Consider the following 19,001-nt stretch of genomic DNA (forward strand, 5'->3'; position numbering starts at 1 on the left):
TAGACAGCTGATAGAGACTCCTTGAGCAACCTTACCTTCTAATCCTCTCATTTTTTTTAATTCAAATTGTAGTGTTGATACTCCCTCTTTTGGTTCGTTTTTCTGCTATTACTCTTAATTACACAGAGTCGTTTCATTTCTATTTGCCCTTCATTTTCATGCAGACAACAAGCGTCTTGTTGAAACTGCTGTAGCAAAATCAATTCACCTGGTGCTGGCAGAAATAATTGTATACATCACTTGTGCTTTCAAGGGTTTCAGTGGTAGCAACCAATTATTTCTATCACCAGGTAGCTAGCTGGTAGAGAGGTCATTTGTCCTGGAAAGATCTGATCAAATTGCAGTTCTTTCTTTGTAATATGTTTAAGGCTTATTTTATTGTAGATTTTTTTTTACAAACCCTTTAAGTGTACCCTGAGAATAATATCAGAAAGATTGTGCAATGACCCACAGTTCATTGAAAACACAGAAGCTTAACAAAATGTACTGTTTACAGTTTTTTCTTGGGAGAGGGCGTAAATATAAAATTGAAGAACATGTCCAGACGGCCTAAGTAGTTCCTTCATGAAATATGTCAAATCACAGTGCCTAACACTGAAAGTTATCAGCTGCTTTCAGCCCATTTCATTAGTATCACATAGGAATGAAGCACACTTAAAAAATTCTGCCTCTTTCCATCTTAAATCTATATGACAAAAAAATCGGTATGCTCCTCTTCATACATTATAGCTGTTTATGCATCTTTTATATATGATGGACTAAACTTGCCCTCTGAAGCTCATTAAGTGCCTTTATAGCTTTGCAGTACCTTATTGGCCTTTTTTAGTCTTTTGTACATTGTTCAAATTTGATAGCTTTTTTTTTTTTTTTAACCAGATAAACTTCCACATTCTGAAATGTGCTTCTTTGTAAGAAGTGATTACAGCTATAAAGGCTTAAATTTCTAACTTAAGCACTGTTTGTGGTTGGGTTTTCTTTAAATGGTGCTCACATTACCTACTCTTTTTCATGTATTTTTAATATTTTACATATATTTTTGTTTACATATTTTTAAGGCCTAATAATTATTTCATGTTCCAAGTTAGAAATTAGAATAAGCAGGTATTTTTGGAATAACAATGTGCCTTACCAGGAATATTAATAGAGTTTATCAACAGAAGTCCAAACCATGAAATGGGCTCTGTTCTGTTTGCTATTTTTAGCAGTGCTTACTTGCTTCAGCTACTTCCTTCATGAACAAAATACAGACCAAAATTACCATATAAATATATACTATTGTCGTGGTTTAAACCCAGTCAGGTAACTCGTTCACTCACCCCCCCCCTTCTTTCCCTCCCCCTACTCCCAGAGGGACGGAGAGGAGAATTGAAAAGAATGCAACTCCCACGGGTTGAGATAAGAACAGTTTAGTAACTAAGGTATAACACAAATCACTACTGCTACCACCAATAATAACAATGATAAAGGAAATAACAAGGGAAGAGAATACAACACCTCACCACCAGCCGACTGATAACTTGCCCCCCTCAGCCCGACCAAACACCGACCGATACCTCCTCCAACCCTGCAGTCTCCCAGCCCTTCCGGCTAACTCCCAGTTACCTCCTGGGCATGACGTGCTGTGGTATGGAATACCTCTTTGGTCAGTTTGGGTCAGGTGTCCTGTCTCTGCTTCCTCCCGGCTTCCCCTCCTCCCTGGCAGAGCATGAGGCTCACAAAGTCCTTGGCCAAACCAAAACATCTTTGTTATCAGCTCTGTTCCCAGGCCGAAAGTCAAAACACTGCACTGCACCAGCTACCAAGGAGGAGAAAAATGCCTGCTACTGCTGAACCCAGGACAACTATATAAATACCTGTGGAAAAGGTATTTATACCTTTATATATATAAGTACCTGTGGAAAAATATGTAAATGCATCTGAAAATCTTGCTCTGCTACACATCGTTACTGTTGAAAGGAAGTTCAGTATTCTTTCTCTAGCCAATGCAAGGGGTGTTGATCTTGGCTGTTGAACACAGCATTATGGCTATTCCATACCATGGCTGCAGATAGCAGGTGATGAAAAACTCCTAGGCTACACTGTAGGAATGTAATTTTCACATGTGTATGGACTTGTTCTGCTGTAGCACTTACAGATAATCTCCTCTCAGTAACCCAAGTATGCCATAACCAGGAATGCTTAAAATTAAGTAGTTAGGAAAGGTCATTCAGCTAAGCAAACTGAAGCACAGGTAAGTAAACAAGAGTTAAACCACCTGTGCGTGAACTTCCCTTAATTTCTAAACTCTGCAAGATGGATTTCAGAATCAGTGTGTTAAAGAGATATTGCAGGTTTTCTAGTCTGTATAGGTTCTTAGACTATTGATTCTTAACACTACAGTTCCTTAAACCTTTCAGTAGTTACTGAGCAATCTGACTAATTCTCATGATATGATCCCAGTCTCTCTCCTGGGGAGAACTGTGAGCAATAAAATGTCTTGTTTTGGTAGAAATTTTTCAGTTCCCACCCTATCCACCTCCTGTGTGTTATTTATGTTGCTATTGATTTTCCTTAAACAGCAGCAGGATCAAGAAACTAAGTCATGTAGTTAGTGTGAGACAGGTGAGATCTGTGATAACCATCACTCCCAGGAGAGATAATTCCCACAGTCAGCTGCACAGACACACGTTAGTGTGGTAAGATATATGTGGTTTGTGATTGGTTTGGTTTCTTCCCTGTGCTCATCATCAAACTGAGAATTTAATTTGTTTATTTAAAGCCTGCCTTATGTTCTGAAGCATTCTTTTTATGTTCCTTCCAAGCATTTCTTATGATGGTATATTGCTGTATATGAAAAGTTCTTTTTTTTTTTTTCCATGAATTTTGTAGCAAAGCTACTTCAGCTGTGAGGTTGCTAGAGAGCAACAGAAGTCATGGAATCTCTGGAAATAAGATGGTTGCCATGACAATGCTCCCAGCTGCTTCTTGTCCCAGATGAGAAAATAAATTTTAGACTCCTATGTTACAAGGTTAGGCTACAGTGTTTTGAACTAAATGTATAGCTGATTGATTCAGATACATTGCTTGTTAAAAACCTGGGCTTATGATCAGCTAAAATTGTTGAATCAAATATTTGTGCAGGTACTTATCAAATATTTCTTGGTATTTGTTTTTAATCAGATACATGACGTGAAACTGGTGCATTGAGATGGAAAATATTTTCATCTTACTGGTTTTACTAAATACCCTTTTTTTTTGTAGTAGAAATTATCCTGAAAGCTGACTGATACCTAGATAAGTAATGTTTTATATATGACGCTGAGTTTGAATCATATTTTGCAATATGCCAGATCTGGAGCAAATGCAAATGCTAGGCACTTTTAAGGTTTATTTGCTCTGAAGTCCAGACTGTCGATGATGGATGTGTTGTTTGTTTTGGTGGTCTCTCATAAACCTCACTTTAAGCAGGGCTATCACCAACACTAGTTCAGTCATGCTGTGTCTAGCCAGTATTAAATCCTCCAAACATGGAAGTTTCACAACCAGCCTGGGAAAGCTGTTCCCGTGCCATACTATTCCTGGTGAACAAGCTTTCTCAGATGTCACATTTGAACATTCCAAGTCACAGGTTGTGGTTACTGAACCATGTTATTGTTGGACTATGTGATTAATCATGGTAAACACAAAGGCCTGGTGAGGTTCAGAGGCATAGTGACAGGCAGAGGGACCCTAGTTAACCTAATCAGTGAAAACTGGAAGACAGACTTGACTGTTCCTAAGACTACCAAAAGGGAATTATTAGACCATTGTCCCTGGTGTGAAACCCAAACAAACTTTCCCAGAACTCCTTGCAGAGTGAAGTGTTGCCTACACGGGACTTGCAATGGCATGCAGGGGGAAGGGCACTTCAGATTTGTTTAAAGGTTATCATGGGGTGCTTTTAACAGGACTCTGGGAATGTGTGAAACTTTCTGTGGAATGTTTAGAGAAAGGACCAAAGGATGGGAAAGGGAGAGATCCATGTAGCATGGAGGAATAAGGCTCTTGACCAGTCTACAGTGGCTGCTTTTCATCACCTTATCATTCCACTTTTTCACGTCTTTTATTTTCTGAATTTCACTTTATTTTAGCTAATTTCTCTTTATTTCTCTTAGTCTTTCCTCTTTATAAAAGATAAGCCTCTACTGTGCCCACTGAAGTCCTCTGGGACCTCTGACTTCTGAAAGGTAATTGTAAATGGTTCAAAGAGGCCTTTTGCTCATAGAATTTAATTTGTCCTTGCCACTTTGAAAATACCTAATTACTTCAGTACCTTTGAGATGTTTTTCACCTAATTTGGCCTCCAGTCCTACTCCTTCATTAAAATTAATTTCATTAAGTATCTGATCACTGTTTATAAAGCCTGCAACAAAAAAGGGCACCAAATCTGTGCCTTTTGTCCTTCGCCCTCATTAAATAATGGATTTTTCGTTTTGATTTCTTTATATTTCCAATGCATTTACAGAATAGTTGTCTAATTTTTATGTTCCTTGCTAACAGTAACTAACCTCAAATTTTATCCTAGTCTGTTATTCTGTTATTCCTGTATAGTCACTCTTAGGAATTTGTTCTTCTATTCCACTTGTTTGCACAACTTCATTCAGATTTTCAAATTTCAAAAGAACTCTCGAACCAGACCTTTTGAGCTCTTAGTATGCTTCCTGTCCTTTTTCACAAGAAATAGTTTGTCATGTCTCCCTCATTATAGTACCTTTCTTCAGTTGCCAGCTCCCTTAATGAGCCTTTGTCTCTCAGACTCTTAGCAAGTGAGGATAGAAAATGGTTGCCTAAGTTTCTTGGTCTGTTTTTTATATGTATATATTTTTTTACATATATTGTCATTATACTGTTGCACATACATTTCCTTTGCTCAAAATCACAAATTCTACCCTATTAAGATAGGTGCCACTTATATTGCATTCCACACTCTCCAACAAAAAACTCTTCATCAGTTTTCACCTTCAATGATTATATCTGGCAATTTCTGCCAGCTTTAGAATTGAAAAGTCACAAGATGTGTCCTATCATACCCTTTTCCAAAGCTAGCTGAGTAACTTAAGTTTTTCATTACCTCTAGTTCTGTCTGTCACCTAATCAAACAATTATCTTCCAGCATCTTCTATGATGGTGGATTTGGATGTATTTTTCAAGTTAGGTCTTAATTCAGTGTTTTTGTTGAAAGTGAAACCTTTTCAATTCAGGTAAGTTCCTATGCCTTTAGAATTTAGTCTATGGTTCAACAGAAGACATGAAGATACATTTTCAATGTTTACTTCAGACCTTGGAATGTTTTCATAAAGAAATCTAAAAAAAAAAAAAAGGTTGCTGAACATTTGAAAAGTCAAATGTTTCTGAGAGGGGAGCATTTGTTTTCTTTTACATTCAGTAAAAAATATATACCCTGGCTCATTTCCAAAGTAGTGGTACATCTCACAAATAATGAAGGTGTAAAAAGAGATTGAGAACCTGCACAATGTGTTTCAGCAGTTAATATCTGCTTTCTGCATTGTCAGACAAAACACACTTCATATGCCATTGCCAGCTCAGAAGTTCAAGAACAAGTGAAAACTGTTATGAACATTCATTTTTTTCAACTGCTCCTATACAAAGATACAAAAGTGCATTTAGCCAAGGCTGCAAAGCAATTCAAAGCCACTCAAAGTAGCAGATGTATTTCTATGCCCTGGGTTTTTTGTTTGGTTGATGGGGGGGGGAGGGTGGGGGTGGGAATCTTGGTTTGTTTTTCCCTGAAGCAACCACTCATGCTGTGCAGCCATAAAACTTCTTTCAGGAAAGACACTCAGTGAACCTTTTTTTATGTTTTATGTGTTTTGCCTTGTTAGAACTTTGTCTTTTGAGTTCCTTAGTACACTGAACAAGATTACTGCATAAAAGTTAGTATTTTTACAGGTTTCTGGCAACAATACAAAGCCATAAATTGCCCAGCTCAAGTGTTTGGAATCCCCTGGGTACGGAAGTTGCTAGCCTGTCAAAACCCTTCCCATTAATAATGGAGCCCATCATGGGTGTAGTGATCACAAAATTACAGTTTTTGATTCTTGAAGAAGTAAGGAAGGGGTTAGCAGAACAGTTCCCTTGCACTTGCAGAGGGCAGACTTGGGCCTATTTAGAAGACTGGTTGATAGAGTCACTTTTGGGAGACAGTCCTGAATGACAAAGGAGTCCAGGAAGGCTGGGCATTCTTCAAGAAGGAAATCTTAAAAGAGCAGGTCATCCACATGTGCCAGCTGAACATGAGCAGCAGTGTTCCCAGGTGGCCAAGTAATCCAACAGCATCCCTGCCTGTACTAGTAGCATAGCCAGCAGGGCCAGGGCAGTGATCACCCCCCTCTACTGGGTGCTGGTGAGGATGCACCTTGAATACTGTGTTCAGTTCTGGGCCCCTCACTACAAGAAGGACATTGAGGTGCTGGGGCAGGTCCAGAGAAGGGCAACAAAGCTGGGGAAGGGTCTGGAGAACCAGAGGAACTTATGAGTCTGGAGAACTTACATGGAACAGCTGAGGGAACTGGGGTTGTTTAGCCTGGAGAAGGCTGAGGGGACATCTTCCTGCTCTCTACAACTAAAAGGAGGTTGTAGTGTGTGGGGGATGTTGGTCTTTTGTCCCACACAAGTGATAGGACAAGAGAAAATGACTCACTTTGTGCCAGGAGAGGTTTAGACTGAATATTAGCAGAAATTTCTTCACTGAAAGGCATTGGTCAAGTGTTTGAGTGGCCATCCCTGGAGGCATTTAGAAGAAGTGTAGATGTAGTGCACAGGGACATGGTTTAATGGTGAATTTGGCAGTGTTAGGTTAATGACTGGACTTCATGATCTTAAAGGTCTTTTCCAACCAAAATGATTCTATGGTTCTTTGACTGTATAATACTGCCACTTGCTGTCACAATCATCCAGACTACAAAAATTAAATTAATAGTACTTTGCCCTTGCTAGAATGGATGGCTTCATTGTATGGCTTACATATGGACATTTTCCACATCCATTACAGAGTCTGATTAGTTGCAAAATAGGAGCTAGGTTGTCTTTGCAACTTACTTTAGAGCTTGATGAAATTGATCAGAGACAAATCTTCCCTTTGCAAGGCTGTGCCATGAGTTGTTAAAATATCAAGAACTTGTAAAGACAATTTCCACAAAGTAGAGCATGCACTGGAAAAAAATTCATATGAATGCTTGCCAGTTAAAGCTTAACAGAATCAGAGGGATAATTAAAACTTCAGCATATTGTGGAGAAGGACCTGGTTATTGGGCAGAGAAACTATCTTAATTAACATGGCTAACAATAAGTCATTATAGTAATGCATTATTTTGAAATTTATATGACCAAACCATACCAATGTAAAGTACCTTAAGGTCACTATATAATTTTCATGGCTGAAAAATTATTCTCAAAATACTTCATCAAGATCAGAGAGAGAGATGTAGTAATTTTCATTATTTTTCAAAGTTTTCATCTACAGAAATAGATGCCTTTCTGAGCACGAGTGAATTAATGCTTCTGCCCTTTCTTCTCTCTTCTAATTAAATGCTTCCCACTTTGCTTCTGCTCTGACAGTTTAGATGAAAGTTTGGAAATAACAAAGAGAAGCAAACAGCAAGAAATTAAAGAAAAATTAAAAGATGGGTAGAAGATAAACAGTGATGGAAAATGTAGGAATCAAAGGCACAAAGCAAAAATGCACCCCAATTTAAACCAGGGTAACATGAGACCTATCAGTAAATACCACTAAAGTCAGTGGTGTTTTCTAGATTTTATCAATATGGACAGAATGGAGCAGTACCTTCTGACCTTTTTTAGCATACCATTTCAGCAAGATCTGTGTCTGTTCAAAGCACTTTTATTATTTCATAAGATATTTTCATGCCTTAGCCAGGGTTTATAAAGCTTAGTACCAACCAAAAATTAGATATGTCAAACATATTGATACCAGAAATTCCCTGAGCTGCGTAACAGTAGAAGTGGAGAGAATGTGTTCTTACACTACCCTGAAGCTCTGCTACTGCCCAATGTCATGGAAAAGATACTGTTCTGACTCCTTGTGGCCATCCTCATGTATAATAAAGCACTGCTTGTACTTGAAAAATGAAGAGAAATATCACTGAGTTTTAGATGTTACAAGAAAATGTTCCTTAAAACATTTGTTACATGTATTTATTTAATTGTGCATGAAATAGAAATCCACACATGTTGTGCTTTCACTGAGAATAAATTATTGAAGGACAGAAATATGCATAGTACAAATCCTCAAGGAGAGCTTGCAGAGGATGTAAATGCTCCATCAGTTTTAATTGTGGCTTGTTTCAGGGATAGAATCTGATCAAAGTGGGTTGCAGGCTGGATCAAGGAGCACAAAAACTTAACTGTTGGCTCATCTTGAAAGGGGTAAATGCTAGATTAGACATCATCTAAAGGCCATGCAGATAGACAGTGCAACTTCCAGATACATAGAAACAATTAATTAATCTAATTCATTATAGGTTTGACCTGAATTAATGTTAATTAACTCTTGTTAATTCAAATAAAATAAAACAGCACTCTGTTGACCAGCCTGTTCTGATTTGGTGGCTTGTTGGGGTTTTTTCCCCATTTTTATAGCTCTGAGACACTGCTCATTCATTCATGTTATAATACGAAGTAACAAGGTTTATGGTTAGTTTGTTCCCTTGTTCCTAATGCTTAAAAATCAAGTTGTCTCTATGCAGTTTTAATTCACCTATGCAAAATGACACAGTAAATTTGAGCATCTGACTGTGTGTATTTAAGCAACATAAGTAATTTTCAGAACTAAAACCTCTTCACGGTTCTCTGTCACTGTGTCTATTTATTGATCAAGGAAATTTAATTAGTTACTGTGTTGTTTTAATCCTTACAGAAGGACTTTGTACTTTATAATTCATAAATACTTGCAAGTATAATATGTCAGAGTAAAGTCCACCAGAGTAAGCGTGCAGTGTGAAATAATGAAGATGCAATTTTGCTGCATTTGAGATAGTGTGTTGGAGCTGATTTATTCACCTGGGATTAAGTATCAGGCAAAGTACAACTGTACAAAATGAGCTCATTCATTTCCGCATGATTTTCTTTGCTAAGCTTCACTTGAAAGAGGTAAGGTGCCTGCCTAGTGCTGCTTTCCTCAGTTGCTTTCTTAATAATTTATAATACTAAGTTCTATTTTAAAATTAAATGGGTCTGTAAATCATTTCAGTGTGTAAATATGAGGGAAGAAAAAAGATTCACTCAGAAATGCTAAATTAAAATAAAACTTCTAAAATAATAACTCCAGATCCAAGTGTAGTTTTCCTGAAGTTTAGTGATGCTTGTGGGTTAGGTTTTTATTTTAAGTAAGTCATTTATAACATCATACTTAATAATAGAAACAATACTAGAAGCTTTCATGGAAAAGGATACATGACAGTGGGAAGTGTAGGTAGAGTACAACTTAAATGCTTTAAGGGAATCCCTATGACAAATTTAATGGGAGGCAATTTCCCAGTTTATTACACTCTCAATGTTAAATGACCAACCCTGCATAAAACAGCAAATTGTATATTAATAATAAATCAGAATTATTATTTAATCACTTTAGGTAGAGTAGAAAATTCTGGTTTGCTGTTTTTCTGCATGGTAGCTATAAAAATTAACTCTCATACCCGAACTCTCTTATCGTGATTTGTCTTGGACATTTTTTAAAATGTGGTGAATATTTTTTTCTGTCTGGAATACTGTTTGCAGAATCTGCTGCTAAGTCATTACATTTATAAGGAATGTGGCTTTGCTGGAACATAAACCACTGTGGAGAAGGGTACTGGCCTCTGTAGACCATGCTGATGCTGGCAGGAAATAAGGTCTGATAAAAGAGCTGTTTGCTAAATCTGTTTCCTGCCTTTGCCAAAGTCACTGGGGGGAGCTCTCTTTAAAAACCCCAGCAAACCAAAACAAAAAAACCACCCCAGTTTGGCAAGTCTTAAGCAAATGTGTCCTTTGAGAGTATGGGAAACATTAGTTATCCCGATTCAGCCTATGCTCCTGTTGATATAAAAATTCCTCTGTTGTCAAACTGGGATTTGCCTGGGGACCCCAGGACTTAGTCCAGTAAGTCCAGAAGTAAGACTTCTTGCTATGTTGGATGGAAGGTTACTAGATATGTAACCCCAAAAGAAGGACAAGCTCAAAAAGGTTTTGATACAATATATTAAGCTGTTGTGGGGCAAAAATTCTTTTTGCTTTGTTCATTTTTTTTAAATCTGATTTAAACCTGTGACCGATTATTTAAAGCTGTAGATGGAAATTCATAAAAAGGATAGTCCAGATGTGCTGAAGAGAGCTATCCAGGGCATAGAAATATTGCCAGCACTCAGAAAGCCATGTCTTTTGAGTACTGTTTGAACTAGACAGTCAGAAGAGCTAGTGTTACTGTTTCTGCCAGGTTAACCATTGGTGCTCCATTTCACTAGTTCAGACTCGGGGAATATTTCAATTCTGATAAATACAAGATGTGCTTTTTCTTCCATTGTTGCTTTTCTGTCACAACAAAATTACGTTCTGTTTCATTGCCCAGCATGGTGCAAGGTAACAGCTAAGAGATTCCAATCCTACGTGTCAGAGGAATGACCAGTTAGATACAGGGTGCAAGACGTTAGGAAAGGGAGAGGTCCTTGAAAGATGGGAGAAGCTGATTTTGGCAGAGGCTTACTACACTGAAGTTCAGTATTTCAATACCTTTGTTCTTCAGGACTTTCCTATTAGAAGTCATAAATCTTTCCATTTTTAATCCACCCTGTGTTACAGATCTGTACTGCTGCAGAAGGACTGACTTGGAAGGAAGATGCTGATGACAAGCTCAGTGGGATTTATTCTGTTCTTGCTCTTTCAATGCACTTTGTCAGTAAGCACCACAGAGGCAGTGGTCTTGGCTAATGCCCACCTTCTTCCCCAAAGAGGCTATGAGAGACTGGGTAACAGCAATGAAAAAGGTACTCATGAAGAGAATTGGGTACATTGGATGCATGCTGTGTTTTACTCTGTTGTGTTGCTGTAACATTTTCAGCCAATGTACTTGAAAGCTAGCCCTGCAAAAATCAGAGTCACAGAATGGTTTGGGTTGGAAGGGACCTTACAGATCAACTGGTTCTAACTCCCCTGCCATGGGTAGGGACACCTTCCACTAGACCAGATTGCTCAATGCCCCATCCAACCTGGCCTTGAATGCTTCCAGGGATGGGTCAGCCACAACTTCTCTGAGGAACTTGTGCCAGTGTCTCACCACCCTCACAGTAAAGAACTTCTTCCTTATATCTAATAAAAATTTTACCCTCTTTCAGTTTAAAACCATTCTCCCTTGTCCCATCACTAGATGCCCTTGTAAAAGTCCCTCTCCAGATTTCTTGTAGTCCCCCTTTACGTACTGGAATGCTACTTTAAGGTCTCCCCAGAGCCTTCTCTTCTTCTATAGGCAGAACAACCCCAGCTCTTTCAGCCTGTCTTCACAGGAAAGGTGCTCCTGTGCTCTGATCATCTTGTGGCTATCCTCTGTACTCATTTGAGCAGGTCCACATCCCTCTGGTGTCGAGTGCCCCAGAGCTGAAGGCAGTACCTGCAGGTGGGGTCTCATGAGAGCAGAGGAGCAGAATCAGCTCCCTTGACCTTCTGGCCATGCTCCTTTTGATGCAGCCTGAGATACAGTTTGCCTTCTGGGCTGCAAATGCACACTGGTGGGTCATGTTGAGCTTCTTACCAACCAACACCCTCAAGTCCTCCTCAGGGCTGCTCTCAATCAGTTCTTTGCCCAGCCTCTAGCTGTGCTTGGAATTGCCCCAACCTAGGCGCAAGACCTTGCACTTGGCCTGCTTTGCAATATGAACATGTCCTGACCTGAAGTCACAGAACCATAGAATAGTTTGGTTTGGAAAGACCTTAAGATCATCTAGTTCCAACTCCCCTGCCATTGGCAAAGATGCCTCACACTAGATCATGTTGCCCAAGGCTCTGTCCAACCTGGCATGAACACTGCCAAGGATGGAGCATTTACCACCTCTTTGGGCAACCTGTTCCGGTGCCTCACCACCCTCACAGTAAAGAACTTCTTCCTTATATCTAACCTGAACTTCTCCTATTTTAGTTTGAACACATTACCCCTTGTTTTATCGCTGCATCCTTGATGAAGAGTCCCTCTCCAGCATCCTTAATCCCTTGCTCAGCTGCCATCTAATTCAAGAGAAATTACCAGTTTTTTTTTTCATTTGAAGACTTATTCGTTGGACAATCATATGTAGATTACATCATACACCTCAGCACCTAAATCCCATTGGTACCTATAATTGAGGCATCCCTCTGCCTATCTAGCTTGCAAGGTCCAGCTTGTTAGGGTTTCTGATACATTTACCAAAGTAGGTCCCATATAAATTGTATATAAAAAGAGTAGGTGGCTGATTCATTTTACTCCTTTGACTGATGGCATTTGAGGTTTTATAAAATCCACTTTCCAAGTGAATCCTGTGACATTCAGTCTGAATTATTTTCTCATTATTTGTCTATAGAAGTTGTTGTATTTTGCCTGAATAATATTCATTGAGAAGGGCAAATACAAGAGTCATTGTATGTATCACTGATGTGTGCATCACTATATAATCACTTAAATAATGGTAATACTATAAAATCATGGGATTGGGTTTGGAGTCAGGCTATGTCTACCAGACAAATGTTCTAACAACTGGAGTACAGTCATGTACAGAGTTCTGCTCTTTCAGGATGTTTAATAACGGCATGCAGATAATATTGAGATATAAAGTCTTCTATTCATGGCTGTAGATTCTATTAGGCAATGAAAGACATAAAAGACCTTGGAAACGCTATCTATTCCTGTAAATCTGTCCTGAGTGGCATGGAAGTACCAATAATCTTCTGAATATCAAATATAAAAGACTATATTTAACACAATAGTGATTCTATGAAAAACAGTATTTAACAGGTTTAGTCCATCTGGACTTCTACAAAGCCTATGATACAATATTTCATGCAATATTAAATCAGGGAAGTTAAGGTTATATTATAATTTCAGTAGAGACTGAAAAGAAAATGACAATGACTTGGTTAGAAAAGTAAACCATAAAGTCAAGAGGAGACTTTGGAAGTATTTGCTCATAGGTAATCTTTTCCATATTCTTATTAAGTATACCGATGCAAAAACAGGCATATGCTGATAAAATTTAATGATAACATGAAGTACAGAAATGCCAATGCAAAAACCCAGAATATTACACAGGAAAAAAAATGTATCAGGTGTTCTTAAGTAATGCCATTTGGTTGAAAACTAAAGTACATGATCCTAGGTTCTACTACAAGGTGAGGACCTCACCAGCTACAAAAATCCCAAAACCAAACTCTAGATTAAAGGAAATTAAGCAATACAAATGCAGTCCTGGAACATATCAACAAAGGCGTTTTTAATAAAACCTGGGAAGAATCAGTGGCACTACACAGGGCCATCTGCAATACTGTGTGCAAACTTTACCCACGTTCTAGGAGATTAATTTGCAATGAAGAGTGCAGAAAAAGCTACTAAGACAATTAAGGAACGGAAGATTTATCTTACACTAAATAATAAAAGAACTTCTTTATGCTACCCTCACAAAACAAAGGCTGAATAAAAATATAATTGTCCTCACTGGGGCTTATTACCCAGGAAGAAGCACTATTTAACTAAGGGACAATGTGACACAAGAAAGAAAAAGGTGGATGGTGGACATTAATAAAATTAGATTGGGAACCAGATTTGTATTTCTAAGAGAGTAGTGACAGTTACTGAAATCTACAATGCTTTTCAGTTGGAAGAAATTCAACAATTCTGTGAAGAAGACTGTATGACATAATTTGCTGCAGGACCAGTGGTAGATAAAATAGTCACTTCTGCTGCCTTTCTCTTTCCACAAAGTTGTTTGGGGTTTGTGGTTGGTTTTTTTTTTTTAACACTAGCCAAATCACTGAGTGTACTTTTGATTTGTTGGTCACAAGACCATACAATGAGATTCACTCTTTTCTGACTCTGTTCTTCTGTTCAGGAAAAGAAAAACAATTTACTGTATTCAGTAAAAGGAGCAAAGGATCACTGATCTCTGGTCAGTGATTTGGGCAAAGAAGAGGTTTTTCCTGAGCATTTATTTTAAAGTTTTTATCTTTGGAAATATTTTTCCTTTGTTGTTTTTTGGTAAATATTGAAAAGAAACCAATTGCTGTACTTGTCCTCAATTATCCTGGTTTCCCAGAAGAAAAAAAATGAAATTCTAAATTCAGCATTTAAATTCCTATCAGTCACTGTCAGGACAGAACATAAGATTTTGTCAGTCTGAAGAGCTCTTATTTGACATCACAGGTGGTTTGTAGGAACTTTTCTGACAGAGATACTAAAATTAACAAGTTTTTATTAAACATAAAGTACAAGTATCCCATAGTATAATGATGTCATGACATGCCTTTCAAATCTATGGAGAAGTGAATGATTTCATTTCATAAACATGTTTCTGACAAACAGAACAGACTCTCATATATAGAGAATTCCTTCTCTACAAAAGGAATTCTCTATATATGAATTCATACATACAGAAATGTGTATTTAAATAAATTATATTCTGGCTTTTAGAAGTATCACAGCCATTTGTAAAAAGCAGAGCATTGTGCCTTAGTCTCAGAGATGCTTGATACTATACTATAGCAAGAAGTTACCTTAGAAGCAAGTTACATTTAAAAAACACAGTATATATATTTCAGCCCAATCAAGAGAGTTATCCTAAGCCTTACATGCCATTTTTGTTACCTCTGAGTATATTGGATAACGTGTAAAAGCACTTTCACCTATTTTCCTGGTATTGGTGTTATCACTGCACAGCACTGTAGTTCTGCTTGTAAATCCATGGTAAGATTTAGCCTGGACTTTGAGTGACATGAACTGTTCTTAAGAAAAGCCTCAGATGTTTATAAGTTTTATAATAGCAAGAAATATGCTTTACTATCTCACTTTTACCACTGAACGCATGGCATGCTTATCAGAATTCAATGCAAAGATGTTATATATGCCCAAAAGTGCAAATTGGTTAAAGAGAAATTAGATTTATTTGAGGATAAAGATAGCTCCTGTAATTAATCACAGTGGTCTACTACACGGCACAGGGAATTGAAAAGTTGGTGACTACTCAAACTAGAAGAACACAGGAAGAAAAGGAATGGTCTGTACCTAACTTCTGGCTTTTCAACCATATTGCCATCATAAATGCAAAATCACACTTATGTTGTATGACAGGGTTAACAAACCCATTTTAAAATTTCTGAACATTTCCTGCACGTTCTGGTCTGCAATCTTCCCCTTTAGCTGAGCAGGTGCCCACTACCTGGGATGAAGTCAGAGTCATTTTCTGGTCAGAGTGTAGTCATTCATTCATTTTAAAGGACAGAGTTCATATCTGAAATTCACTATTTGAACAGAAATTTACTTTCTTCCTGTTTTTTTTTTTTTTTCCTACTCAAGACTATCCAAGGGATTGTTTTGAGATTTTTCAGCACTCCAAAGGAAATTCCAGAGATGGTCTTTACATCATCCAGCCAAAGGAGGACCCAATTGTAGTCTCGTGTAACATGCAAGATGGTGGTTGGACAGTAATCCAGCACATTACAGCCAATAGTACTGTCGACTTTGACAGGACCTGGCAGGATTACAAATATGGATTTGGTTCCGTTCATGACAACCACTGGTTAGGAAATGAATATATGCATCAGTTAACAAGCAGTTCCGTGCAATATATACTTGGAGTTAAACTTGTAAACATAAATGCTGAAATCAAATGGGGACAGTATGAACCATTCCTTATTGAAGATGAAGAGTCTCAATACCGAATCAGGGTTGGTCTATACCAAGGCAATGCCACTGATGCTCTAAGCTTGGACACAGAAGCTTATCTTCATGACAACCAGAAATTCACCACCAAAGACAGAGACAATGACAATTACTTTCAGAATTGTGCTAAACTGGAACACAATGGCATTCCTGGTGGAGGCTGGTGGTATGATGCATGCGCTGGAGCAAATCTAAACCGTAGGAATGTGATCTACTGGCAAAAAGACTGCAACAAGCAACGCATGTGCAAGTTTGCCTGGATGATGATCAAACCCGTTGAGTATAGCCTGTCATATCCAACCAAGTCCTGTCTGTGTCAGAAAGTTGAACTGTAGATAAGCCATGTGTACTTTGAAAGGACCATGGATTCTCTCTCCAGTAACTGAAGTGAACTCACACTGACTGAATGATCACATTAAGCAACCATGATTAATTTGGACCTTAGCAAGGGCTTTATGACAGCATATTATCCAGGACTAGACCAGGACATAGACATCATCCAACCACACAAGAAGTCACTGTCAGAAACTGAGGCCTCTACTAGAAGATTTAAATATTTAATTTTATAGTATTTTAGCCATAAGAGGAGTCACATATGAAATCCAAGACCTGATGTCTTGTACAAGATATACATGAACATACATGCATTTCAGAAGTTTTGCTCCAGTATGAATGTTGATCTCTTATAATTGTACATCTTCACATATCATGCAGGAAGGAAATTTCCAGTGAAGTACCTGCATTTACAAAACACATATTGGAGAGTATTGTGTACTCTAGGGCAACATCAGCCCTTTCTTTTTTATCTTTAGTGAAAGGTATTTTAATATATAAAACTGGAATTAGCCTCATCTCCAGTGGCTTCTTTTCCCCTTCATTGTCTCTTCTCAGCTTTTAAATTATACCATACACAGTGAAGATTCAGCATAGGCTTTTCTTTTCTTCCTTCTTTTTAAAAGACCAGAGCTAATGGAATAATCAGCTTTTCCACTGAAAGCTGCTAATCCAAAACTTACAATTCCTCTGAATTTTTCTTCAAGAAACTCAGTGAACACATTTTTTAAACGATCAAATTGATTTTGCAATTGTTTACTCACTGCTCCTTCTTTTTTTTCTGGATATTGCTGCACTTTATTTACCATGTTTTGACTGTTGCTTCGCCCATGATGTGCTTCAGCTTTCTCTTTTTTTCAGTATCACTGTGAGAAAATAAAAGCGTTGCCTTTATTTCATATTTGCTAGCTTCAATTGTTTTGGCACTCAACCTTGACTTTTAATTTAAACTCAAGGTTTATTTAAACAGTGCCCTCTTTCTGATTACACAATAAAGAGAGAATCTTTAGATTTCATGGTAAATTCACCTTTTCTAAAAAATAAATAAAAGGATTTCAGTTTTGATAATCCTGAAGACCTTGTTTTCTTTTACAGCTGTTTGGGTTACTTCACACATTTCTGTATGACTGGAAAAGCTGAATAACAACTGAAGTTTTCACTGTTGCATGATATAAATGTCAGAATAATAATTAGAATATCTTTTATGTTTTCTCAGATATTTCAATTTCATAAAGCCGACCAACACATACTGGCAAACTCCTACTTTTTAATTTAAAACCAGAAATCCCATAATTTCCATGAAAAGTACTTTGCAGAAAAAAAAGTTGTAATGTGTTTTGAGACGTCCAAGACGGCCAGAATCACTTACAAGAGAAATTAATTACAAAGTGCAAAAGCCAAGAAGGGAATTTTTATTTTTTACAATGCACTGCAACGTTTTCAGAAAGAGCTACAGATCTGTTACGTGGGTGGGGCCAGTATAGCATATATGTCTATTTCGCAGCATCTGATTTTTTCCTCCTCTAAAACTGTGTTCAAAGACAAAAGTGTAATAGGGGAAGAAACAGACAGTGGCCAAATTGAGTTTATGTCATTGAGTCAATTTAATGTGGGTTCTGCTGTAACTCTATCAAGTTGCCTCCAAAGTTGTAATGACAACACATGAAAATCACCCAAGTGCTGCCAGTCTCCCATAGCTTTTATTTTAATTCTTTGCCATATAGCCAGACTCTTACACACCTTCCAAAAATATGTTTTCAATAACCTTGACATGGAAGCACAAAACTGGAAGCCAAATAATCTCTGAATGTTACTGGCTTCAGAAAGGGAGGGTTTTTTCCATTTTGGTAAATGTTTACTAGGCACTGCTGGGCTATGTACCAGATCAGGAACTTCAGTTTTAATTCATCTCAGTAAAACTGCTACCTTTTACTCAATACTAAATTGAGTAAATAGTATTATTGAGTAATGGGCCATTAGCTACTGAATGCCATTAGTTTCCTCATGTATCTGCTGATAGATCAAACAAGCCAGTCTTCCCCAAACAACTAGACATTTAAAACCCTTCAAAAAGTTTTCTTCTCAACTTCTCCAGATCCTGCTCAGTGATGGCTCCTGTTCAGTAAGCCTTACTGAATTCCTGGATTACAATGGTCAGGTCGCCTATAAATATGACAAGGAGGCAATGTTACAGATTTCTGAAAAAAAGCCCTCTGTGGGAGATATAACAGTCAGAATAATTAAATTAGAGATGGGGACTTTTCATGACACTCAGCTCTAAAACTGGAACAATATATAAAGGGTGATAAGGAAGTACAATTAAGGATTTTGCCTTGAAATGTATCACTGTCTCTGTATCTAGACTCCTCAAGCCCATATATGCCAGTACAAGTCCCATTATCAGTACAACAGAGATGAGGAACAAAAATCCACATGTAAAAATAACTTTCAACAGTTAATAGCAGTTACTAACTGACATGCATAGTTGAGTAAGATAAGCTTAATTCGCAATTGAATTATATAATTAATGGCAAAATACACTTTATCATATTTTACAGGTTCTTACAGTATTTTCTCTATAACCCTTCTGATTTCATCCTTCCTTAGTTCAACAGGACTTTTTCTATAAAGGAAAACCTGTGCATTTATATTCTATCTTGACTTCCTGTCCACCGCAAAACTCGTCCCTATGTGCTAGCAAGTCACAGATGGTGCAAAACTCTAACTAGGTGTTCTATACGCA

The 19,001-nt window shown here is 37.7% G+C and overlaps 2 protein-coding genes across 2 annotated transcripts in view; both read left to right on the top strand.

Annotated features, from left to right (window-relative positions):
• Nucleotides 1-19,001, top strand: part of LOC134163987 (uncharacterized) — a 612,365-nt gene that overhangs the window by 339,603 nt on the left and 253,761 nt on the right.
• On the top strand, nt 10,350-17,152 carry LOC134163986 (fibrinogen-like protein 1-like protein). Its single transcript, XM_062619309.1, has 2 exons — nt 10,350-11,015; nt 15,560-17,152. Exons 1-2 carry the CDS (start codon nt 10,868-10,870, stop codon nt 16,258-16,260), a joined length of 849 nt encoding a protein of 282 aa, XP_062475293.1. The 5' UTR covers nt 10,350-10,867; the 3' UTR covers nt 16,261-17,152.

Source organism: Pezoporus occidentalis, unplaced genomic scaffold, assembly GCF_034315485.1.
Source record: "Pezoporus occidentalis ecotype Australia unplaced genomic scaffold, CSIRO_AGI_Poc_V1 ctg21, whole genome shotgun sequence".
NCBI classification, from domain to species: Eukaryota; Metazoa; Chordata; class Aves; order Psittaciformes; family Psittacidae; genus Pezoporus; species Pezoporus occidentalis.

Bases quoted from the DNA above. Each gene is read 5' to 3' on its own strand.
- LOC134163986 (XM_062619309.1), top strand. From the start codon at position 10,868: ATGCTGATGACAAGCTCAGTGGGATTTATTCTGTTCTTGCTCTTTCAA. The intron at 11,016-15,559 runs GTACTCATGAAG...TTCCTACTCAAG, and splicing joins GGGTAACAGCAATGAAAAAG to ACTATCCAAGGGATTGTTTT.